The 21,700-nt window shown below is 39.1% G+C and overlaps 6 protein-coding genes and 3 pseudogenes across 6 annotated transcripts; 3 read left to right on the forward strand and 6 right to left on the reverse strand.

Moving 5' to 3' along the window:
• Positions 1-3,692: 3,692 nt before the first annotated feature.
• Positions 3,693-4,103, reverse strand: LOC149887696 (histone H3). Its single transcript, XM_090088825.1, has one exon. It carries the CDS (start codon positions 4,101-4,103, stop codon positions 3,693-3,695), a length of 411 nt encoding a protein of 136 aa, XP_089944951.1.
• Positions 4,104-5,694: 1,591 nt separating this feature from the next.
• Positions 5,695-6,099, reverse strand: LOC149887697 (late histone H2B.L4 pseudogene; annotated as a pseudogene).
• A 294-nt stretch (positions 6,100-6,393) lies between these two features.
• LOC149887698 (histone H2A, orphon) lies at positions 6,394-6,783 on the forward strand. The gene has a single exon (XM_090088826.1). It carries the CDS (start codon positions 6,394-6,396, stop codon positions 6,781-6,783), a length of 390 nt encoding a protein of 129 aa, XP_089944952.1.
• A 4,180-nt stretch (positions 6,784-10,963) lies between these two features.
• LOC149887699 (histone H3) lies at positions 10,964-11,374 on the reverse strand. The gene has a single exon (XM_090088827.1). It carries the CDS (start codon positions 11,372-11,374, stop codon positions 10,964-10,966), a length of 411 nt encoding a protein of 136 aa, XP_089944953.1.
• Positions 11,375-12,965: 1,591 nt separating this feature from the next.
• On the reverse strand, positions 12,966-13,370 carry LOC149887700 (late histone H2B.L4 pseudogene; annotated as a pseudogene).
• Positions 13,371-13,664: 294 nt separating this feature from the next.
• Positions 13,665-14,054, forward strand: LOC149887701 (histone H2A, orphon). Its single transcript, XM_090088828.1, has one exon. The coding sequence runs from the start codon at positions 13,665-13,667 to the stop codon at positions 14,052-14,054; it is 390 nt and encodes a 129-aa protein (XP_089944954.1).
• A 4,308-nt stretch (positions 14,055-18,362) lies between these two features.
• On the reverse strand, positions 18,363-18,773 carry LOC149887702 (histone H3). The gene has a single exon (XM_090088830.1). It carries the CDS (start codon positions 18,771-18,773, stop codon positions 18,363-18,365), a length of 411 nt encoding a protein of 136 aa, XP_089944956.1.
• A 1,591-nt stretch (positions 18,774-20,364) lies between these two features.
• LOC149887703 (late histone H2B.L4 pseudogene) lies at positions 20,365-20,769 on the reverse strand (annotated as a pseudogene).
• A 294-nt stretch (positions 20,770-21,063) lies between these two features.
• LOC149887704 (histone H2A, orphon) lies at positions 21,064-21,453 on the forward strand. The gene has a single exon (XM_090088831.1). It carries the CDS (start codon positions 21,064-21,066, stop codon positions 21,451-21,453), a length of 390 nt encoding a protein of 129 aa, XP_089944957.1.
• The last annotated feature ends 247 nt before the right edge of the window (positions 21,454-21,700 follow it).

The following is a 21,700-nucleotide window of genomic DNA, read 5'->3' on the forward strand; positions in this document are numbered from 1 at the left end:
CTTTTACATTTTGTTTTCTAAATGACCCGTCCCTAAAACCCCGGAAAGAATAAAACGCGACAGTCGAGTTGTTGGCCAATACCTTTTTTCACAGTAACTATCAGGTGTTTCTCGCAACGTCGGATGGGTTGCTGAAACCTTAAAAAAGAACTTTAAAAAGCTTGTGGGGTAGCGTTAGTTCTCATGCTATTTTAACAAAGTACTAAAACTTTAGTTAAAGTAATAAGATTTTACAAAGTAGCTACATTTTAATTATTGTCCTCATTTATCGTCATCTATCGTCATTTTTCACGTATCTGCCTAACTTAGTACCTAACAAACTAACTAAGATACAAACTAACTAACTGAATGACTAACTAACTGACTGACTAACCAACTAACTGACTGACTGACTAACTAACTAACTGACTGACTGACTAACTAACTAACTAACTAACTAACTGATTGACTAACTAACTAACTAACTAACCAACTAACTAACTAACTAACTAACTAACTAACTAACTAACTAACTAACTAACTAACTAACTAACTAACTAACTAACTAACTAACTAACTAACTAACCAACTAACTCACTGAGAGACTAACTAACTAACTAACTAACTAACTAACTAACTAACTAACTAACTAACTAACTAACTAACCAACTAACTCACTGAGAGACTAACTAACTAACTAACTAACTAACTAACTAACTAACTAACTAACTAACCAACTAACTCACTGAGAGACTAACTAACTAACTAACTAACTAACTAACTAACTAACTAACTAACTGACTAACTAACTAACTAACTAACTAACTAACTAACTAACTAACTAACTAACTAACTAACTAACTAACTAACTAACTAACTAACTAACTAACTAACTAACTAACTAACTAACTAACTAACTAACTAACTAACTAACTAACTAACTAACTAACCAACTAACTCACTGAGAGACTAACTAACTAACTAACTAACTAACTAACTAACTAACTAACTAACTAACTAACTAACTAACCAACTAACTCACTGAGAGACTAACTAACTAACTAACTAACTAACTAACTAACTAACTAACTAACCAACTAACTCACTGAGAGACTAACTAACTAACTAACTAACTAACTAACTAACTAACTAACTAACTAACTAACTAACTAACCAACTAACTCACTGAGAGACTAACTAACTAACTAACTAACTAACTAACTAACTAACTAACTAACTAACTAACTAACTAACCAACTAACTCACTGAGAGACTAACTAACTAACTAACTAACTAACTAACTAACTAACTAACTAACTGACTAACTAACTAACTAACTAACTAACTAACTAACTAACTAACTAACTAACTAACTAACTAACTAACTAACTAACTAACTAACTAACTAACTAACTAACTAACTAACTAACTAACTAACTAACTAACTAACTAACTAACTAACTAACTAACTAACTAACTAACTAACTAACTAACTAACTAACTAACTAACTAAGTAGCTGACTTTGTATTTGTTTTTCAATTATGAACGAGTTCCTTGCAAGATAGATATTTCTGTTGCATTTGTTAGCCTTTATTTTTAGCAAAAATAAAATTCCAACTGGTGCTTTTCTAATGTCAAGGACCTCGCTAAGGCTAAAGCAGCTAAGCCTAATGGTTATGATGTTATAAAGCGGAGAAAAATGAACTTTTCTGAAAATGAAAAAACGAGAGATGGAATTGATCTGCAATAACTTCGGTTGTGAACACCTTATAACTGATGCCTCGCGCGATTTTAATAACTTTGCATCATGCAAAAGCCGCCAAATTCACTTTTCACGAGTGTTAAAGTGTCATTTTTGAAATGCCAGTTATGAGCGCATGAAATCAAAAGCGAAATTTGCACTTTGAAAAGCAAACGGAAATGTAGAGCATCTTTTAAAATCGCCATATTCTAATTCAGTTTTGCCTTTATGAACTTGAACAAAAGTTGCATGCCTTCCCAAGACTGCACAATTGTAAAGAAAACACCAAGCTTCGCTCGAACGATGACTATGAAGACGAAGAACCGAATGGACCCCGTATTGTGCATTCGTCACTCATTCTCTTATCTCCTCAAACGTTTTTTTACCGTTACCTTCCATAATGAATTTTATTTTTTATTTATTTTTTTTTTTTACGATGTCCAGAACTTTCAGGTTGCTAAGTTTTTCCTTTTTTTCTAGTGTCCGCGACTTTATATATGTTGACTGCGTTATCGCAGTTTTAGCCTTCGATCGTTTTTGTTAACGAACACGAATAAGCACAACATAGTGTTCCTTTTTCATGGAATGTTCTTTGTTGTGTCTCTGTGTTTAGAAAAAGAATTGGTCTGAACTAAAAATCGTCGTTAGTACGCGTTGCTAACGCATTAAATATTCCAGCAATCGCGCGTGTTTGTGCCCTTCGCCTCTATTGAGTTTGTATGGTACCAAATGCTTAGAAGAGATTGGCATAAGCTTTTTTGGGAAGCCATATGGTTCAGTTTCTTGATGAAATTAAGCTGCTTTGTCCAGAGTAAGTAGCGCTGATGTTATTTGGCCATGCGCGCACTCGATTGCTTTTAAAGACTATTTTTTCGATGTTTTGATGCGATACCTTTCGCTTCTAACATGCTGTGGCACCGAAACGCCGCAATTTACAAAGCGTCACTATTCTTTAGAAGATTTCAAAACTAATGAAGCTTTAAGAGAGCGAGAGACGCGAGCTGTGGAGGTTTGCCTGTCAACACGAAAACACACTTTGCAGTCTGACGGTGGAGCAAAAAAAAAAAAAAAAAAGTCTCCTCGACAGTCCGCATAAAACTCCGCTTGAAAAATAAAAACATCTAAACATCTAGAAGTTTTATAAAAACGAACGCAACGTTTCTCTGAAACACGACAAAAAAAAAATGACTGAAGCTGCATCTCCGAAAAAGGCCACAAAGAAGTCTGCGCCTAAAAAGCCTGCTGATCATGCTCCCTACAAGGCGATGATTGTCGATGCTATTAATTCGCTTAAAGAACGCAAAGGGTCGTCAAGACAAGCTATCGCCAAGCACGTCAAGGCCAACAACAAGGTGGGTGAAAACGTCGATTCGCAAGTCAAGATTAATTTAAAGCGCATGGTGGTTGCTGGCGAGCTCGTACAAGTGAAAGGAACTGGCGCGTCGGGTTCTTTTAGAATTGCAGCTAAGCCCAAACCGTTAAAGAAGCCTGCTGCAGTCGCCAAGAAGCACAAAAAAGAAGCCAAAGAAGTAAAGAAGCCTGCTGAAAAGAAGAGCACGCCAAAAAAGAAAGCTGCGTCAGTGAAAAAAGTCGCACAAAAAGAGAAAGTGAAAAAAGCTACTCCTAAGAAAAAAGTGACTCCCGCAAAAAAGAGCGCCCAGAAACCGGTTGCTAAAAAGCCCGCAGTAAAGAAAGTGAAAGCGACACCTAAGAAGAAAGCTGCAGCCAAGAAAACCATCGCAAAAGTGGAAAAGAAATAACCTAACCTACCCCGCTTTTTGTCAAACGGCTATTTTCATAGCCACACATCTTTCTAAAAACAAAGTTCCAGGCGTAGAACTTGTTTACTTTGTGTTTGTTTGTTTGTTGTTTTTTTTTTTTGTTTTGTTTTGTTTTAAGGCACTAAGCCGACAACGTTTTTAACAGATTTGTGGCTATGAAAATAGCCGTTTTGTTTAGAAGCACCATTTTTTAAGCTCGCTCTCCTCTGATTCTTCTCGCCAACTGAATGTCTTTTGGCATAATAGTGACACGCTTTGCATGGATGGCGCACAAGTTGGTATCTTCGAAGAGACCCACTAAGTAGGCTTCTGAAGCTTCTTGTAAGGCCATGACGGCGGTGCTTTGGAAACGCAAGTCAGTCTTGAAATCTTGAGCTATTTCGCGAACCAATCGCTGGAAGGGTAGTTTTCTGATTAGGAGCTCTGTCGATTTTTGGTATCTTCGGATCTCTCTCAAAGCTACGGTACCGGGTCGGTATCTGTGGGGTTTCTTTACTCCGCCGGTAGCCGGGGCACTCTTTCTTGCTGCTTTTGTTGCCAGCTGCTTTCTCGGTGCTTTACCGCCGGTAGATTTTCTAGCTGTTTGTTTTGTGCGGGCCATTGTAAGTTACGCTTACACTTATCAGTTTAAGTTGAACTTTTGAAGTTTTTCAATTTAACGCGTTTTGTTGACATTTTTAGACTTTGCCGCGACTTAAAGCTGCATTCTGATTGGTGCTAAGAAAGTGCTCTTTGATTGGTTCAAGTACAAATGCAAAATAAGGCATTAAGGCCACGTAGGCGTGTTTTTTGGCTACGGGAAAAGAGAGCGCGTTTGTCTCGCCTCTACAATTTCTGCTTTTTTAAACACTTCAAAGACAGGTCGACGTAGTGGAATTCCGAAAAGAAACTTTTCTGCTCTGTTTGCGAACGGATAAAAGCGTTAAATGCGAAAACGCGCGTTAAAAACAAGGCAGTTTGTTTTGGTTTTTTTTTTTTTTGTTTTTTTGGTTCAGATGGCTTTTTGACGAAGGACCGTTGCGATTGGTTGTTTGACGAAGATGTTTCCATCTATGTAGGGTAAAAGTCGCGCTTCCAGCGCATAATAAAAACAAAAAGAAACGCAAAAAGACAGTAATTGAACTTCAAACAATTTTAATCATGTCTGGTCGCGGTAAAGGAGGAAAAGGACTTGGAAAAGGAGGCGCAAAGCGTCATCGCAAGATTTTACGTGATAACATCCAAGGAATCACAAAGCCCGCCATACGTCGTCTAGCTCGTCGCGGTGGTGTTAAGCGTATCTCTGGACTTATCTACGAGGAGACTCGAGGCGTTCTAAAAGTCTTTTTGGAAAACGTTATTCGCGACGCTGTAACATACACAGAGCATGCCAAGAGAAAGACAGTCACCGCTATGGACGTTGTCTACGCATTAAAAAGACAAGGTCGCACATTGTACGGCTTTGGTGGTTAAAAGGGGAACACCTCAGCAATCAAAAACGGCTATTTTTATAGCCACACATCTGTTTTAAACGTTAATAGGCAATCTAGAACTTGAACGCTGCACCGCGATAAGCAGAGGGGGTGTGTAAAAACGGTTTAGTTTACCAGTTTCAGTTTGTTTCAATCGAAATGAAAAGCAATTGAATTGATTTCTAAGTAATGTTTTTTAGCGAGGCATAGTTTAACTGAGTGTTTAGAGTAGACGCTTGACACATAAAGTGTTTTGCTCACCATCATCGGGCTAGAAAGGTGATTTTTATCTAAAGCGCTGCTTTAAGTCTGATTTCCTAAAGATGCGCGCAATACATTTGAAAAAAAAAAAAAAAAAGAAAAAAGAAAAAAGGAGCAAAAGTGTGGTAGTAGCAGCAAATAATAACGATGGGTGGGTCATAAGGGCTAAGGTTTTGATCAAAAGCAAAAAGGTGGCGCTCAAGTAGTTGTTGAAAGATTTTCTCACGCGTTTACCTACTGTAATAACTTTTTGTATCCAAAGTGGATGCAAAAGCTATACGTTTAAACATCAAAAAAAGCAAGTCTAGAAAAGCGCTCGCTCTTTAGACGCGGTGTCGCAATTTAAAACGAGCAAACAATGGCTGCCTAGCTATTGCATTTTAAGTACTTTCTCTCTACTACAATTTAAGGCGTTCTAATGCGTACAATGCTTTTACAAGATGTGTGGCTATGAAAATAGCCGTTTAGATAGCGCTCCATCTATTTACTGCTGGTGTACTTAGTAACAGCCTTGGTGCCTTCGCTCACTGCGTGTTTGGCCAACTCACCGGGAAGTAAGAGGCGCACAGCTGTTTGAATTTCACGCGAAGAGATGGTTGATTTCTTGTTTTGGAGGGCTAGTCGTGAAGCTTCTGAAGCGATTCTTTCAAAAATGTCGTTGACGAAAGAATTCATGATGCTCATCGCTTTGGAAGAAACACCAACATCAGGGTGAACTTGCTTCAAGACGTTGTAAATGTAAATGGCGTAGGATTCTCGCCTCTTTCTCTTGCGCTTTTTGTCTCCAGTACCAGCGATCTTGCCGCCTTTCTTACCAGCGCGTTTTTCCCCCTTTTTGGCCACCTTGGGCGCTTGTTTTCCTCCGGCCTTTGGAGCGTCAGACATGTCGACGAGTTTTAGAGAATTGAAATTTGAAATTACAAGCAACCGAATCACTTCCTATATAAAGCGCAGTTGTGGTCTCCAATTCGAGAACATTTCTGTTTCTCGCAAGCTCATTGGTTCTTCAAAGATTAACTAATTTGCGCATTGTTTGACGGAGTTTTTCTATTCGTTAAAAAAAGTGCAGTTCGAGACCAAATGTTTTTGATAAGAAAAAGGAATTTTGTAAGTTGATTTCAAAGCGCGCACAAATATCTCTAGGTTGTCTCTCGTTGTTTCTCAGTGTAAGAAATTAAAATGTCAGGACGTGGAAAAGGAGGAAAAGCTAAAGCCAAGGCAAAGACTCGATCGTTCAGAGCCGGACTTCAGTTTCCAGTCGGTCGTGTTCACCGATTTTTGCGCAAAGGACACTACGCCAATCGCATCGGTTCAGGCGCACCTGTCTATTTAGCTGCTGTTTTGGAGTATCTCTCCGCCGAAATTTTGGAGTTGGCCGGTAACGCTGCTCGTGACAATAAGAAAGCTAGAATCATTCCTCGACACTTACAGTTAGCTGTTCGCAATGACGAAGAGTTGAACAAGTTGTTGTCAGGTGTTACTATAGCCAGTGGCGGTGTGCTGCCAAACATACAAGCCGTTTTGCTTCCCAAGAAGAACGAAAAGGTTCCAAAACCAGCAGCCAAATAAACGGTACTCTGAACACAAGATAAAAAATAAAGGCTATTTTCATAGCCACACATCTGTTAAAAACATGACGGCATGAGCTTAAACACACTAAGGAGAATATAAAGAAGTGTGTGTGTGTGTGTGTGTGTGTGTGTGTGTGTGTAAGGAAGGGAGGGGAGGGGGGTTCAAAATCTCTTTTTAAAGCTGTTAGGGGATAAAAAGAGCACACGCATCCCGTTACAAAAAAATACATGGTGGGGTTTACACGCCATCTTTGAAACGTTTTAAGTTATAACCTGAGGGAGAAAAAACAGTTCGGTTACCTCACAGGTCACGTGCATGTTCAAGATTCCAAGTTTTGAAAGGATCCAACGTAACTTGAATAAAAAGTGAACACGCACGTGCCCAGATTGGCGACCATCTATAGGCTGTAGGAAAATAACAAAGAAGATTTAAGCGCCTCCGTAAGAATTTAGCTCCCTTAGGATTTCAGCAAAAAAGTATATTTAGCGGAGAAAAAAACAAAGAGCGAGGTTAAGCAGCAGTGACGGCATTAGCATCAGCAGCAGCAACAAAAACAAAACAAAACAAAAAAAAACAAACAAAAAAGCGGCAGCACGAAAAAAAAAAAAAAAAAAAAAAATTTCCGTTTTTTACACTTGCGTGTTTGTCTGTGTGTAATCCTTAATTGCATGGTTTTTTGTTGTTGGTTTTACCTTGTCATTTTTCTTCTGCGCACGTTCTCTTGGTCAGTAGTTTTTTGAAATGCGAAAAAAAACGTCAACGAAAAGAAGTGAACGGGTCATTGCACGTCATGTCTAACAAACAAGAGGGGTAAAGACAAAGACGTCCGCTGTCGAAAACTCATACATACTCCAAGCTGACACACTCTTGAGACACTTCGAAATAAAGCAAATGATCAAAGTCATAACACTTGACAAAGTCGAAACAAAAATCACAGCATGCGCAGACAACCCTTTATTTTACATTAAAGGAAAAAAACGTAAAGCTAGAACTAAACATTCCTTCAATTAAAACACGTCAAACTTGCGACGGGCACAAAACTCAACATATAACAAAGTTACGACGCTCTAGTTCTTTTACATTTTGTTTTCTAAATGACCCGTCCCTAAAACCCCGGAAAGAATAAAACGCGACAGTCGAGTTGTTGGCCAATACCTTTTTTCACAGTAACTATCAGGTGTTTCTCGCAACGTCGGATGGGTTGCTGAAACCTTAAAAAAGAACTTTAAAAAGCTTGTGGGGTAGCGTTAGTTCTCATGCTATTTTAACAAAGTACTAAAACTTTAGTTAAAGTAATAAGATTTTACAAAGTAGCTACATTTTAATTATTGTCCTCATTTATCGTCATCTATCGTCATTTTTCACGTATCTGCCTAACTTAGTACCTAACAAACTAACTAAGATACAAACTAACTAACTGAATGACTAACTAACTGACTGACTAACCAACTAACTGACTGACTGACTAACTAACTAACTGACTGACTAACTAACTAACTAACTAACTAACTGATTGACTAACTAACTAACTAACTAACCAACTAACTAACTAACTAACTAACTAACTAACTAACTAACTAACTAACTAACTAACTAACTAACTAACTAACTAACTAACTAACTAACCAACTAACTCACTGAGAGACTAACTAACTAACTAACTAACTAACTAACTAACTAACTAACTAACTAACTAACCAACTAACTCACTGAGAGACTAACTAACTAACTAACTAACTAACTAACTAACTAACTAACTAACTAACTAACTAACTAACCAACTAACTCACTGAGAGACTAACTAACTAACTAACTAACTAACTAACTAACTAACTAACTAACTGACTAACTAACTAACTAACTAACTAACTAACTAACTAACTAACTAACTAACTAACTAACTAACTAACTAACTAACTAACTAACTAACTAACTAACTAACTAACTAACTAACTAACTAACTAACTAACTAACTAAGTAGCTGACTTTGTATTTGTTTTTCAATTATGAACGAGTTCCTTGCAAGATAGATATTTCTGTTGCATTTGTTAGCCTTTATTTTTAGCAAAAATAAAATTCCAACTGGTGCTTTTCTAATGTCAAGGACCTCGCTAAGGCTAAAGCAGCTAAGCCTAATGGTTATGATGTTATAAAGCGGAGAAAAATGAACTTTTCTGAAAATGAAAAAACGAGAGATGGAATTGATCTGCAATAACTTCGGTTGTGAACACCTTATAACTGATGCCTCGCGCGATTTTAATAACTTTGCATCATGCAAAAGCCGCCAAATTCACTTTTCACGAGTGTTAAAGTGTCATTTTTGAAATGCCAGTTATGAGCGCATGAAATCAAAAGCGAAATTTGCACTTTGAAAAGCAAACGGAAATGTAGAGCATCTTTTAAAATCGCCATATTCTAATTCAGTTTTGCCTTTATGAACTTGAACAAAAGTTGCATGCCTTCCCAAGACTGCACAATTGTAAAGAAAACACCAAGCTTCGCTCGAACGATGACTATGAAGACGAAGAACCGAATGGACCCCGTATTGTGCATTCGTCACTCATTCTCTTATCTCCTCAAACGTTTTTTTACCGTTACCTTCCATAATGAATTTTATTTTTTATTTATTTTTTTTTTTTACGATGTCCAGAACTTTCAGGTTGCTAAGTTTTTCCTTTTTTTCTAGTGTCCGCGACTTTATATATGTTGACTGCGTTATCGCAGTTTTAGCCTTCGATCGTTTTTGTTAACGAACACGAATAAGCACAACATAGTGTTCCTTTTTCATGGAATGTTCTTTGTTGTGTCTCTGTGTTTAGAAAAAGAATTGGTCTGAACTAAAAATCGTCGTTAGTACGCGTTGCTAACGCATTAAATATTCCAGCAATCGCGCGTGTTTGTGCCCTTCGCCTCTATTGAGTTTGTATGGTACCAAATGCTTAGAAGAGATTGGCATAAGCTTTTTTGGGAAGCCATATGGTTCAGTTTCTTGATGAAATTAAGCTGCTTTGTCCAGAGTAAGTAGCGCTGATGTTATTTGGCCATGCGCGCACTCGATTGCTTTTAAAGACTATTTTTTCGATGTTTTGATGCGATACCTTTCGCTTCTAACATGCTGTGGCACCGAAACGCCGCAATTTACAAAGCGTCACTATTCTTTAGAAGATTTCAAAACTAATGAAGCTTTAAGAGAGCGAGAGACGCGAGCTGTGGAGGTTTGCCTGTCAACACGAAAACACACTTTGCAGTCTGACGGTGGAGCAAAAAAAAAAAAAAAAAAGTCTCCTCGACAGTCCGCATAAAACTCCGCTTGAAAAATAAAAACATCTAAACATCTAGAAGTTTTATAAAAACGAACGCAACGTTTCTCTGAAACACGACAAAAAAAAAATGACTGAAGCTGCATCTCCGAAAAAGGCCACAAAGAAGTCTGCGCCTAAAAAGCCTGCTGATCATGCTCCCTACAAGGCGATGATTGTCGATGCTATTAATTCGCTTAAAGAACGCAAAGGGTCGTCAAGACAAGCTATCGCCAAGCACGTCAAGGCCAACAACAAGGTGGGTGAAAACGTCGATTCGCAAGTCAAGATTAATTTAAAGCGCATGGTGGTTGCTGGCGAGCTCGTACAAGTGAAAGGAACTGGCGCGTCGGGTTCTTTTAGAATTGCAGCTAAGCCCAAACCGTTAAAGAAGCCTGCTGCAGTCGCCAAGAAGCACAAAAAAGAAGCCAAAGAAGTAAAGAAGCCTGCTGAAAAGAAGAGCACGCCAAAAAAGAAAGCTGCGTCAGTGAAAAAAGTCGCACAAAAAGAGAAAGTGAAAAAAGCTACTCCTAAGAAAAAAGTGACTCCCGCAAAAAAGAGCGCCCAGAAACCGGTTGCTAAAAAGCCCGCAGTAAAGAAAGTGAAAGCGACACCTAAGAAGAAAGCTGCAGCCAAGAAAACCATCGCAAAAGTGGAAAAGAAATAACCTAACCTACCCCGCTTTTTGTCAAACGGCTATTTTCATAGCCACACATCTTTCTAAAAACAAAGTTCCAGGCGTAGAACTTGTTTACTTTGTGTTTGTTTGTTTGTTGTTTTTTTTTTTTGTTTTGTTTTGTTTTAAGGCACTAAGCCGACAACGTTTTTAACAGATTTGTGGCTATGAAAATAGCCGTTTTGTTTAGAAGCACCATTTTTTAAGCTCGCTCTCCTCTGATTCTTCTCGCCAACTGAATGTCTTTTGGCATAATAGTGACACGCTTTGCATGGATGGCGCACAAGTTGGTATCTTCGAAGAGACCCACTAAGTAGGCTTCTGAAGCTTCTTGTAAGGCCATGACGGCGGTGCTTTGGAAACGCAAGTCAGTCTTGAAATCTTGAGCTATTTCGCGAACCAATCGCTGGAAGGGTAGTTTTCTGATTAGGAGCTCTGTCGATTTTTGGTATCTTCGGATCTCTCTCAAAGCTACGGTACCGGGTCGGTATCTGTGGGGTTTCTTTACTCCGCCGGTAGCCGGGGCACTCTTTCTTGCTGCTTTTGTTGCCAGCTGCTTTCTCGGTGCTTTACCGCCGGTAGATTTTCTAGCTGTTTGTTTTGTGCGGGCCATTGTAAGTTACGCTTACACTTATCAGTTTAAGTTGAACTTTTGAAGTTTTTCAATTTAACGCGTTTTGTTGACATTTTTAGACTTTGCCGCGACTTAAAGCTGCATTCTGATTGGTGCTAAGAAAGTGCTCTTTGATTGGTTCAAGTACAAATGCAAAATAAGGCATTAAGGCCACGTAGGCGTGTTTTTTGGCTACGGGAAAAGAGAGCGCGTTTGTCTCGCCTCTACAATTTCTGCTTTTTTAAACACTTCAAAGACAGGTCGACGTAGTGGAATTCCGAAAAGAAACTTTTCTGCTCTGTTTGCGAACGGATAAAAGCGTTAAATGCGAAAACGCGCGTTAAAAACAAGGCAGTTTGTTTTGGTTTTTTTTTTTTTTGTTTTTTTGGTTCAGATGGCTTTTTGACGAAGGACCGTTGCGATTGGTTGTTTGACGAAGATGTTTCCATCTATGTAGGGTAAAAGTCGCGCTTCCAGCGCATAATAAAAACAAAAAGAAACGCAAAAAGACAGTAATTGAACTTCAAACAATTTTAATCATGTCTGGTCGCGGTAAAGGAGGAAAAGGACTTGGAAAAGGAGGCGCAAAGCGTCATCGCAAGATTTTACGTGATAACATCCAAGGAATCACAAAGCCCGCCATACGTCGTCTAGCTCGTCGCGGTGGTGTTAAGCGTATCTCTGGACTTATCTACGAGGAGACTCGAGGCGTTCTAAAAGTCTTTTTGGAAAACGTTATTCGCGACGCTGTAACATACACAGAGCATGCCAAGAGAAAGACAGTCACCGCTATGGACGTTGTCTACGCATTAAAAAGACAAGGTCGCACATTGTACGGCTTTGGTGGTTAAAAGGGGAACACCTCAGCAATCAAAAACGGCTATTTTTATAGCCACACATCTGTTTTAAACGTTAATAGGCAATCTAGAACTTGAACGCTGCACCGCGATAAGCAGAGGGGGTGTGTAAAAACGGTTTAGTTTACCAGTTTCAGTTTGTTTCAATCGAAATGAAAAGCAATTGAATTGATTTCTAAGTAATGTTTTTTAGCGAGGCATAGTTTAACTGAGTGTTTAGAGTAGACGCTTGACACATAAAGTGTTTTGCTCACCATCATCGGGCTAGAAAGGTGATTTTTATCTAAAGCGCTGCTTTAAGTCTGATTTCCTAAAGATGCGCGCAATACATTTGAAAAAAAAAAAAAAAAAGAAAAAAGAAAAAAGGAGCAAAAGTGTGGTAGTAGCAGCAAATAATAACGATGGGTGGGTCATAAGGGCTAAGGTTTTGATCAAAAGCAAAAAGGTGGCGCTCAAGTAGTTGTTGAAAGATTTTCTCACGCGTTTACCTACTGTAATAACTTTTTGTATCCAAAGTGGATGCAAAAGCTATACGTTTAAACATCAAAAAAAGCAAGTCTAGAAAAGCGCTCGCTCTTTAGACGCGGTGTCGCAATTTAAAACGAGCAAACAATGGCTGCCTAGCTATTGCATTTTAAGTACTTTCTCTCTACTACAATTTAAGGCGTTCTAATGCGTACAATGCTTTTACAAGATGTGTGGCTATGAAAATAGCCGTTTAGATAGCGCTCCATCTATTTACTGCTGGTGTACTTAGTAACAGCCTTGGTGCCTTCGCTCACTGCGTGTTTGGCCAACTCACCGGGAAGTAAGAGGCGCACAGCTGTTTGAATTTCACGCGAAGAGATGGTTGATTTCTTGTTTTGGAGGGCTAGTCGTGAAGCTTCTGAAGCGATTCTTTCAAAAATGTCGTTGACGAAAGAATTCATGATGCTCATCGCTTTGGAAGAAACACCAACATCAGGGTGAACTTGCTTCAAGACGTTGTAAATGTAAATGGCGTAGGATTCTCGCCTCTTTCTCTTGCGCTTTTTGTCTCCAGTACCAGCGATCTTGCCGCCTTTCTTACCAGCGCGTTTTTCCCCCTTTTTGGCCACCTTGGGCGCTTGTTTTCCTCCGGCCTTTGGAGCGTCAGACATGTCGACGAGTTTTAGAGAATTGAAATTTGAAATTACAAGCAACCGAATCACTTCCTATATAAAGCGCAGTTGTGGTCTCCAATTCGAGAACATTTCTGTTTCTCGCAAGCTCATTGGTTCTTCAAAGATTAACTAATTTGCGCATTGTTTGACGGAGTTTTTCTATTCGTTAAAAAAAGTGCAGTTCGAGACCAAATGTTTTTGATAAGAAAAAGGAATTTTGTAAGTTGATTTCAAAGCGCGCACAAATATCTCTAGGTTGTCTCTCGTTGTTTCTCAGTGTAAGAAATTAAAATGTCAGGACGTGGAAAAGGAGGAAAAGCTAAAGCCAAGGCAAAGACTCGATCGTTCAGAGCCGGACTTCAGTTTCCAGTCGGTCGTGTTCACCGATTTTTGCGCAAAGGACACTACGCCAATCGCATCGGTTCAGGCGCACCTGTCTATTTAGCTGCTGTTTTGGAGTATCTCTCCGCCGAAATTTTGGAGTTGGCCGGTAACGCTGCTCGTGACAATAAGAAAGCTAGAATCATTCCTCGACACTTACAGTTAGCTGTTCGCAATGACGAAGAGTTGAACAAGTTGTTGTCAGGTGTTACTATAGCCAGTGGCGGTGTGCTGCCAAACATACAAGCCGTTTTGCTTCCCAAGAAGAACGAAAAGGTTCCAAAACCAGCAGCCAAATAAACGGTACTCTGAACACAAGATAAAAAATAAAGGCTATTTTCATAGCCACACATCTGTTAAAAACATGACGGCATGAGCTTAAACACACTAAGGAGAATATAAAGAAGTGTGTGTGTGTGTGTGTGTGTGTGTGTGTGTGTGTGTGTAAGGAAGGGAGGGGAGGGGGGTTCAAAATCTCTTTTTAAAGCTGTTAGGGGATAAAAAGAGCACACGCATCCCGTTACAAAAAAATACATGGTGGGGTTTACACGCCATCTTTGAAACGTTTTAAGTTATAACCTGAGGGAGAAAAAACAGTTCGGTTACCTCACAGGTCACGTGCATGTTCAAGATTCCAAGTTTTGAAAGGATCCAACGTAACTTGAATAAAAAGTGAACACGCACGTGCCCAGATTGGCGACCATCTATAGGCTGTAGGAAAATAACAAAGAAGATTTAAGCGCCTCCGTAAGAATTTAGCTCCCTTAGGATTTCAGCAAAAAAGTATATTTAGCGGAGAAAAAAACAAAGAGCGAGGTTAAGCAGCAGTGACGGCATTAGCATCAGCAGCAGCAACAAAAACAAAACAAAACAAAAAAAAACAAACAAAAAAGCGGCAGCACGAAAAAAAAAAAAAAAAAAAAAAATTTCCGTTTTTTACACTTGCGTGTTTGTCTGTGTGTAATCCTTAATTGCATGGTTTTTTGTTGTTGGTTTTACCTTGTCATTTTTCTTCTGCGCACGTTCTCTTGGTCAGTAGTTTTTTGAAATGCGAAAAAAAACGTCAACGAAAAGAAGTGAACGGGTCATTGCACGTCATGTCTAACAAACAAGAGGGGTAAAGACAAAGACGTCCGCTGTCGAAAACTCATACATACTCCAAGCTGACACACTCTTGAGACACTTCGAAATAAAGCAAATGATCAAAGTCATAACACTTGACAAAGTCGAAACAAAAATCACAGCATGCGCAGACAACCCTTTATTTTACATTAAAGGAAAAAAACGTAAAGCTAGAACTAAACATTCCTTCAATTAAAACACGTCAAACTTGCGACGGGCACAAAACTCAACATATAACAAAGTTACGACGCTCTAGTTCTTTTACATTTTGTTTTCTAAATGACCCGTCCCTAAAACCCCGGATAGAATAAAACGCGACAGTCGAGTTGTTGGCCAATACCTTTTTTCACAGTAACTATCAGGTGTTTCTCGCAACGTCGGATGGGTTGCTGAAACCTTAAAAAAGAACTTTAAAAAGCTTGTGGGGTAGCGTTAGTTCTCATGCTATTTTAACAAAGTACTAAAACTTTAGTTAAAGTAATAAGATTTTACAAAGTAGCTACATTTTAATTATTGTCCTCATTTATCGTCATCTATCGTCATTTTTCACGTATCTGCCTAACTTAGTACCTAACAAACTAACTAAGATACAAACTAACTAACTGAATGACTAACTAACTGACTGACTAACCAACTAACTGACTGACTGACTAACTAACTAACTGACTGACTAACTAACTAACTAACTAACTAACTGATTGACTAACTAACTAACTAACTAACCAACTAACTAACTAACTAACTAACTAACTAACTAACTAACTAACTAACTAACTAACTAACTAACTAACTAACTAACTAACTAACTAACTAACCAACTAACTCACTGAGAGACTAACTAACTAACTAACTAACTAACTAACTAACTAACTAACTAACTAACTAACTAACCAACTAACTCACTGAGAGACTAACTAACTAACTAACTAACTAACTAACTAACTAACTAACTAACTGACTAACTAACTAACTAACTAACTAACTAACTAACTAACTAACTAACTAACTAACTAACTAACTAACTAACTAACTAACTAACTAACTAACTAACTAACTAACTAACTAACTAACTAACTAACTAACTAACTAACTAACTAACTAACTAACCAACTAACTCACTGAGAGACTAACTAACTAACTAACTAACTAACTAACTAACTAACTAACTAACTAACTAACTAACTAACTAACTAACTAACTAACTAACTAACTAACTAACTAACTAACTAACTAACTAACTAACTAACTAACTAACTAACTAACTAACTAACTAACTAACTAACTAAGTAGCTGACTTTGTATTTGTTTTTCAATTATGAACGAGTTCCTTGCAAGATAGATATTTCTGTTGCATTTGTTAGCCTTTATTTTTAGCAAAAATAAAATTCCAACTGGTGCTTTTCTAATGTCAAGGACCTCGCTAAGGCTAAAGCAGCTAAGCCTAATGGTTATGATGTTATAAAGCGGAGAAAAATGAACTTTTCTGAAAATGAAAAAACGAGAGATGGAATTGATCTGCAATAACTTCGGTTGTGAACACCTTATAACTGATGCCTCGCGCGATTTTAATAACTTTGCATCATGCAAAAGCCGCCAAATTCACTTTTCACGAGTGTTAAAGTGTCATTTTTGAAATGCCAGTTATGAGCGCATGAAATCAAAAGCGAAATTTGCACTTTGAAAAGCAAACGGAAATGTAGAGCATCTTTTAAAATCGCCATATTCTAATTCAGTTTTGCCTTTATGAACTTGAACAAAAGTTGCATGCCTTCCCAAGACTGCACAATTGTAAAGAAAACACCAAGCTTCGCTCGAACGATGACTATGAAGACGAAGAACCGAATGGACCCCGTATTGTGCATTCGTCACTCATTCTCTTATCTCCTCAAACGTTTTTTTACCGTTACCTTCCATAATGAATTTTATTTTTTATTTATTTTTTTTTTTTACGATGTCCAGAACTTTCAGGTTGCTAAGTTTTTCCTTTTTTTCTAGTGTCCGCGACTTTATATATGTTGACTGCGTTATCGCAGTTTTAGCCTTCGATCGTTTTTGTTAACGAACACGAATAAGCACAACATAGTGTTCCTTTTTCATGGAATGTTCTTTGTTGTGTCTCTGTGTTTAGAAAAAGAATTGGTCTGAACTAAAAATCGTCGTTAGTACGCGTTGCTAACGCATTAAATATTCCAGCAATCGCGCGTGTTTGTGCCCTTCGCCTCTATTGAGTTTGTATGGTACCAAATGCTTAGAAGAGATTGGCATAAGCTTTTTTGGGAAGCCATATGGTTCAGTTTCTTGATGAAATTAAGCTGCTTTGTCCAGAGTAAGTAGCGCTGATGTTATTTGGCCATGCGCGCACTCGATTGCTTTTAAAGACTATTTTTTCGATGTTTTGATGCGATACCTTTCGCTTCTAACATGCTGTGGCACCGAAACGCCGCAATTTACAAAGCGTCACTATTCTTTAGAAGATTTCAAAACTAATGAAGCTTTAAGAGAGCGAGAGACGCGAGCTGTGGAGGTTTGCCTGTCAACACGAAAACACACTTTGCAGTCTGACGGTGGAGCAAAAAAAAAAAAAAAAAAGTCTCCTCGACAGTCCGCATAAAACTCCGCTTGAAAAATAAAAACATCTAAACATCTAGAAGTTTTATAAAAACGAACGCAACGTTTCTCTGAAACACGACAAAAAAAAAATGACTGAAGCTGCATCTCCGAAAAAGGCCACAAAGAAGTCTGCGCCTAAAAAGCCTGCTGATCATGCTCCCTACAAGGCGATGATTGTCGATGCTATTAATTCGCTTAAAGAACGCAAAGGGTCGTCAAGACAAGCTATCGCCAAGCACGTCAAGGCCAACAACAAGGTGGGTGAAAACGTCGATTCGCAAGTCAAGATTAATTTAAAGCGCATGGTGGTTGCTGGCGAGCTCGTACAAGTGAAAGGAACTGGCGCGTCGGGTTCTTTTAGAATTGCAGCTAAGCCCAAACCGTTAAAGAAGCCTGCTGCAGTCGCCAAGAAGCACAAAAAAGAAGCCAAAGAAGTAAAGAAGCCTGCTGAAAAGAAGAGCACGCCAAAAAAGAAAGCTGCGTCAGTGAAAAAAGTCGCACAAAAAGAGAAAGTGAAAAAAGCTACTCCTAAGAAAAAAGTGACTCCCGCAAAAAAGAGCGCCCAGAAACCGGTTGCTAAAAAGCCCGCAGTAAAGAAAGTGAAAGCGACACCTAAGAAGAAAGCTGCAGCCAAGAAAACCATCGCAAAAGTGGAAAAGAAATAACCTAACCTACCCCGCTTTTTGTCAAACGGCTATTTTCATAGCCACACATCTTTCTAAAAACAAAGTTCCAGGCGTAGAACTTGTTTACTTTGTGTTTGTTTGTTTGTTGTTTTTTTTTTTTGTTTTGTTTTGTTTTAAGGCACTAAGCCGACAACGTTTTTAACAGATTTGTGGCTATGAAAATAGCCGTTTTGTTTAGAAGCACCATTTTTTAAGCTCGCTCTCCTCTGATTCTTCTCGCCAACTGAATGTCTTTTGGCATAATAGTGACACGCTTTGCATGGATGGCGCACAAGTTGGTATCTTCGAAGAGACCCACTAAGTAGGCTTCTGAAGCTTCTTGTAAGGCCATGACGGCGGTGCTTTGGAAACGCAAGTCAGTCTTGAAATCTTGAGCTATTTCGCGAACCAATCGCTGGAAGGGTAGTTTTCTGATTAGGAGCTCTGTCGATTTTTGGTATCTTCGGATCTCTCTCAAAGCTACGGTACCGGGTCGGTATCTGTGGGGTTTCTTTACTCCGCCGGTAGCCGGGGCACTCTTTCTTGCTGCTTTTGTTGCCAGCTGCTTTCTCGGTGCTTTACCGCCGGTAGATTTTCTAGCTGTTTGTTTTGTGCGGGCCATTGTAAGTTACGCTTACACTTATCAGTTTAAGTTGAACTTTTGAAGTTTTTCAATTTAACGCGTTTTGTTGACATTTTTAGACTTTGCCGCGACTTAAAGCTGCATTCTGATTGGTGCTAAGAAAGTGCTCTTTGATTGGTTCAAGTACAAATGCAAAATAAGGCATTAAGGCCACGTAGGCGTGTTTTTTGGCTACGGGAAAAGAGAGCGCGTTTGTCTCGCCTCTACAATTTCTGCTTTTTTAAACACTTCAAAGACAGGTCGACGTAGTGGAATTCCGAAAAGAAACTTTTCTGCTCTGTTTGCGAACGGATAAAAGCGTTAAATGCGAAAACGCGCGTTAAAAACAAGGCAGTTTGTTTTGGTTTTTTTTTTTTTTGTTTTTTTGGTTCAGATGGCTTTTTGACGAAGGACCGTTGCGATTGGTTGTTTGACGAAGATGTTTCCATCTATGTAGGGTAAAAGTCGCGCTTCCAGCGCATAATAAAAACAAAAAGAAACGCAAAAAGACAGTAATTGAACTTCAAACAATTTTAATCATGTCTGGTCGCGGTAAAGGAGGAAAAGGACTTGGAAAAGGAGGCGCAAAGCGTCATCGCAAGATTTTACGTGATAACATCCAAGGAATCACAAAGCCCGCCATACGTCGTCTAGCTCGTCGCGGTGGTGTTAAGCGTATCTCTGGACTTATCTACGAGGAGACTCGAGGCGTTCTAAAAGTCTTTTTGGAAAACGTTATTCGCGACGCTGTAACATACACAGAGCATGCCAAGAGAAAGACAGTCACCGCTATGGACGTTGTCTACGCATTAAAAAGACAAGGTCGCACATTGTACGGCTTTGGTGGTTAAAAGGGGAACACCTCAGCAATCAAAAACGGCTATTTTTATAGCCACACATCTGTTTTAAACGTTAATAGGCAATCTAGAACTTGAACGCTGCACCGCGATAAGCAGAGGGGGTGTGTAAAAACGGTTTAGTTTACCAGTTTCAGTTTGTTTCAATCGAAATGAAAAGCAATTGAATTGATTTCTAAGTAATGTTTTTTAGCGAGGCATAGTTTAACTGAGTGTTTAGAGTAGACGCTTGACACATAAAGTGTTTTGCTCACCATCATCGGGCTAGAAAGGTGATTTTTATCTAAAGCGCTGCTTTAAGTCTGATTTCCTAAAGATGCGCGCAATACATTTGAAAAAAAAAAAAAAAAAGAAAAAAGAAAAAAGGAGCAAAAGTGTGGTAGTAGCAGCAAATAATAACGATGGGTGGGTCATAAGGGCTAAGGTTTTGATCAAAAGCAAAAAGGTGGCGCTCAAGTAGTTGTTGAAAGATTTTCTCACGCGTTTACCTACTGTAATAACTTTTTGTATCCAAAGTGGATGCAAAAGCTATACGTTTAAACATCAAAAAAAGCAAGTCTAGAAAAGCGCTCGCTCTTTAGACGCGGTGTCGCAATTTAAAACGAGCAAACAATGGCTGCCTAGCTATTGCATTTTAAGTACTTTCTCTCTACTACAATTTAAGGCGTTCTAATGCGTACAATGCTTTTACAAGATGTGTGGCTATGAAAATAGCCGTTTAGATAGCGCTCCATCTATTTACTGCTGGTGTACTTAGTAACAGCCTTGGTGCCTTCGCTCACTGCGTGTTTGGCCAACTCACCGGGAAGTAAGAGGCGCACAGCTGTTTGAATTTCACGCGAAGAGATGGTTGATTTCTTGTTTTGGAGGGCTAGTCGTGAAGCTTCTGAAGCGATTCTTTCAAAAATGTCGTTGACGAAAGAATTCATGATGCTCATCGCTTTGGAAGAAACACCAACATCAGGGTGAACTTGCTTCAAGACGTTGTAAATGTAAATGGCGTAGGATTCTCGCCTCTTTCTCTTGCGCTTTTTGTCTCCAGTACCAGCGATCTTGCCGCCTTTCTTACCAGCGCGTTTTTCCCCCTTTTTGGCCACCTTGGGCGCTTGTTTTCCTCCGGCCTTTGGAGCGTCAGACATGTCGACGAGTTTTAGAGAATTGAAATTTGAAATTACAAGCAACCGAATCACTTCCTATATAAAGCGCAGTTGTGGTCTCCAATTCGAGAACATTTCTGTTTCTCGCAAGCTCATTGGTTCTTCAAAGATTAACTAATTTGCGCATTGTTTGACGGAGTTTTTCTATTCGTTAAAAAAAGTGCAGTTCGAGACCAAATGTTTTTGATAAGAAAAAGGAATTTTGTAAGTTGATTTCAAAGCGCGCACAAATATCTCTAGGTTGTCTCTCGTTGTTTCTCAGTGTAAGAAATTAAAATGTCAGGACGTGGAAAAGGAGGAAAAGCTAAAGCCAAGGCAAAGACTCGATCGTTCAGAGCCGGACTTCAGTTTCCAGTCGGTCGTGTTCACCGATTTTTGCGCAAAGGACACTACGCCAATCGCATCGGTTCAGGCGCACCTGTCTATTTAGCTGCTGTTTTGGAGTATCTCTCCGCCGAAATTTTGGAGTTGGCCGGTAACGCTGCTCGTGACAATAAGAAAGCTAGAATCATTCCTCGACACTTACAGTTAGCTGTTCGCAATGACGAAGAGTTGAACAAGTTGTTGTCAGGTGTTACTATAGCCAGTGGCGGTGTGCTGCCAAACATACAAGCCGTTTTGCTTCCCAAGAAGAACGAAAAGGTTCCAAAACCAGCAGCCAAATAAACGGTACTCTGAACACAAGATAAAAAATAAAGGCTATTTTCATAGCCACACATCTGTTAAAAACATGACGGCATGAGCTTAAACACACTAAGGAGAATATAAAGAAGTGTGTGTGTGTGTGTGTGTGTGTGTGTGTGTGTAAGGAAGGGAGGGGAGGGGGGTTCAAAATCTCTTTTTAAAGCTGTTAGGGGATAAAAAGAGCACACGCATCCCGTTACAAAAAAATACATGGTGGGGTTTACACGCC

The sequence above is a fragment of the Hydra viridissima genome, unplaced genomic scaffold, assembly GCF_058129835.1.
Source record: "Hydra viridissima isolate aposymbiotic clone 2 unplaced genomic scaffold, HvirCarnegie_v1 scaffold_5, whole genome shotgun sequence".
Taxonomy (NCBI): Eukaryota; Metazoa; Cnidaria; class Hydrozoa; order Anthoathecata; family Hydridae; genus Hydra; species Hydra viridissima.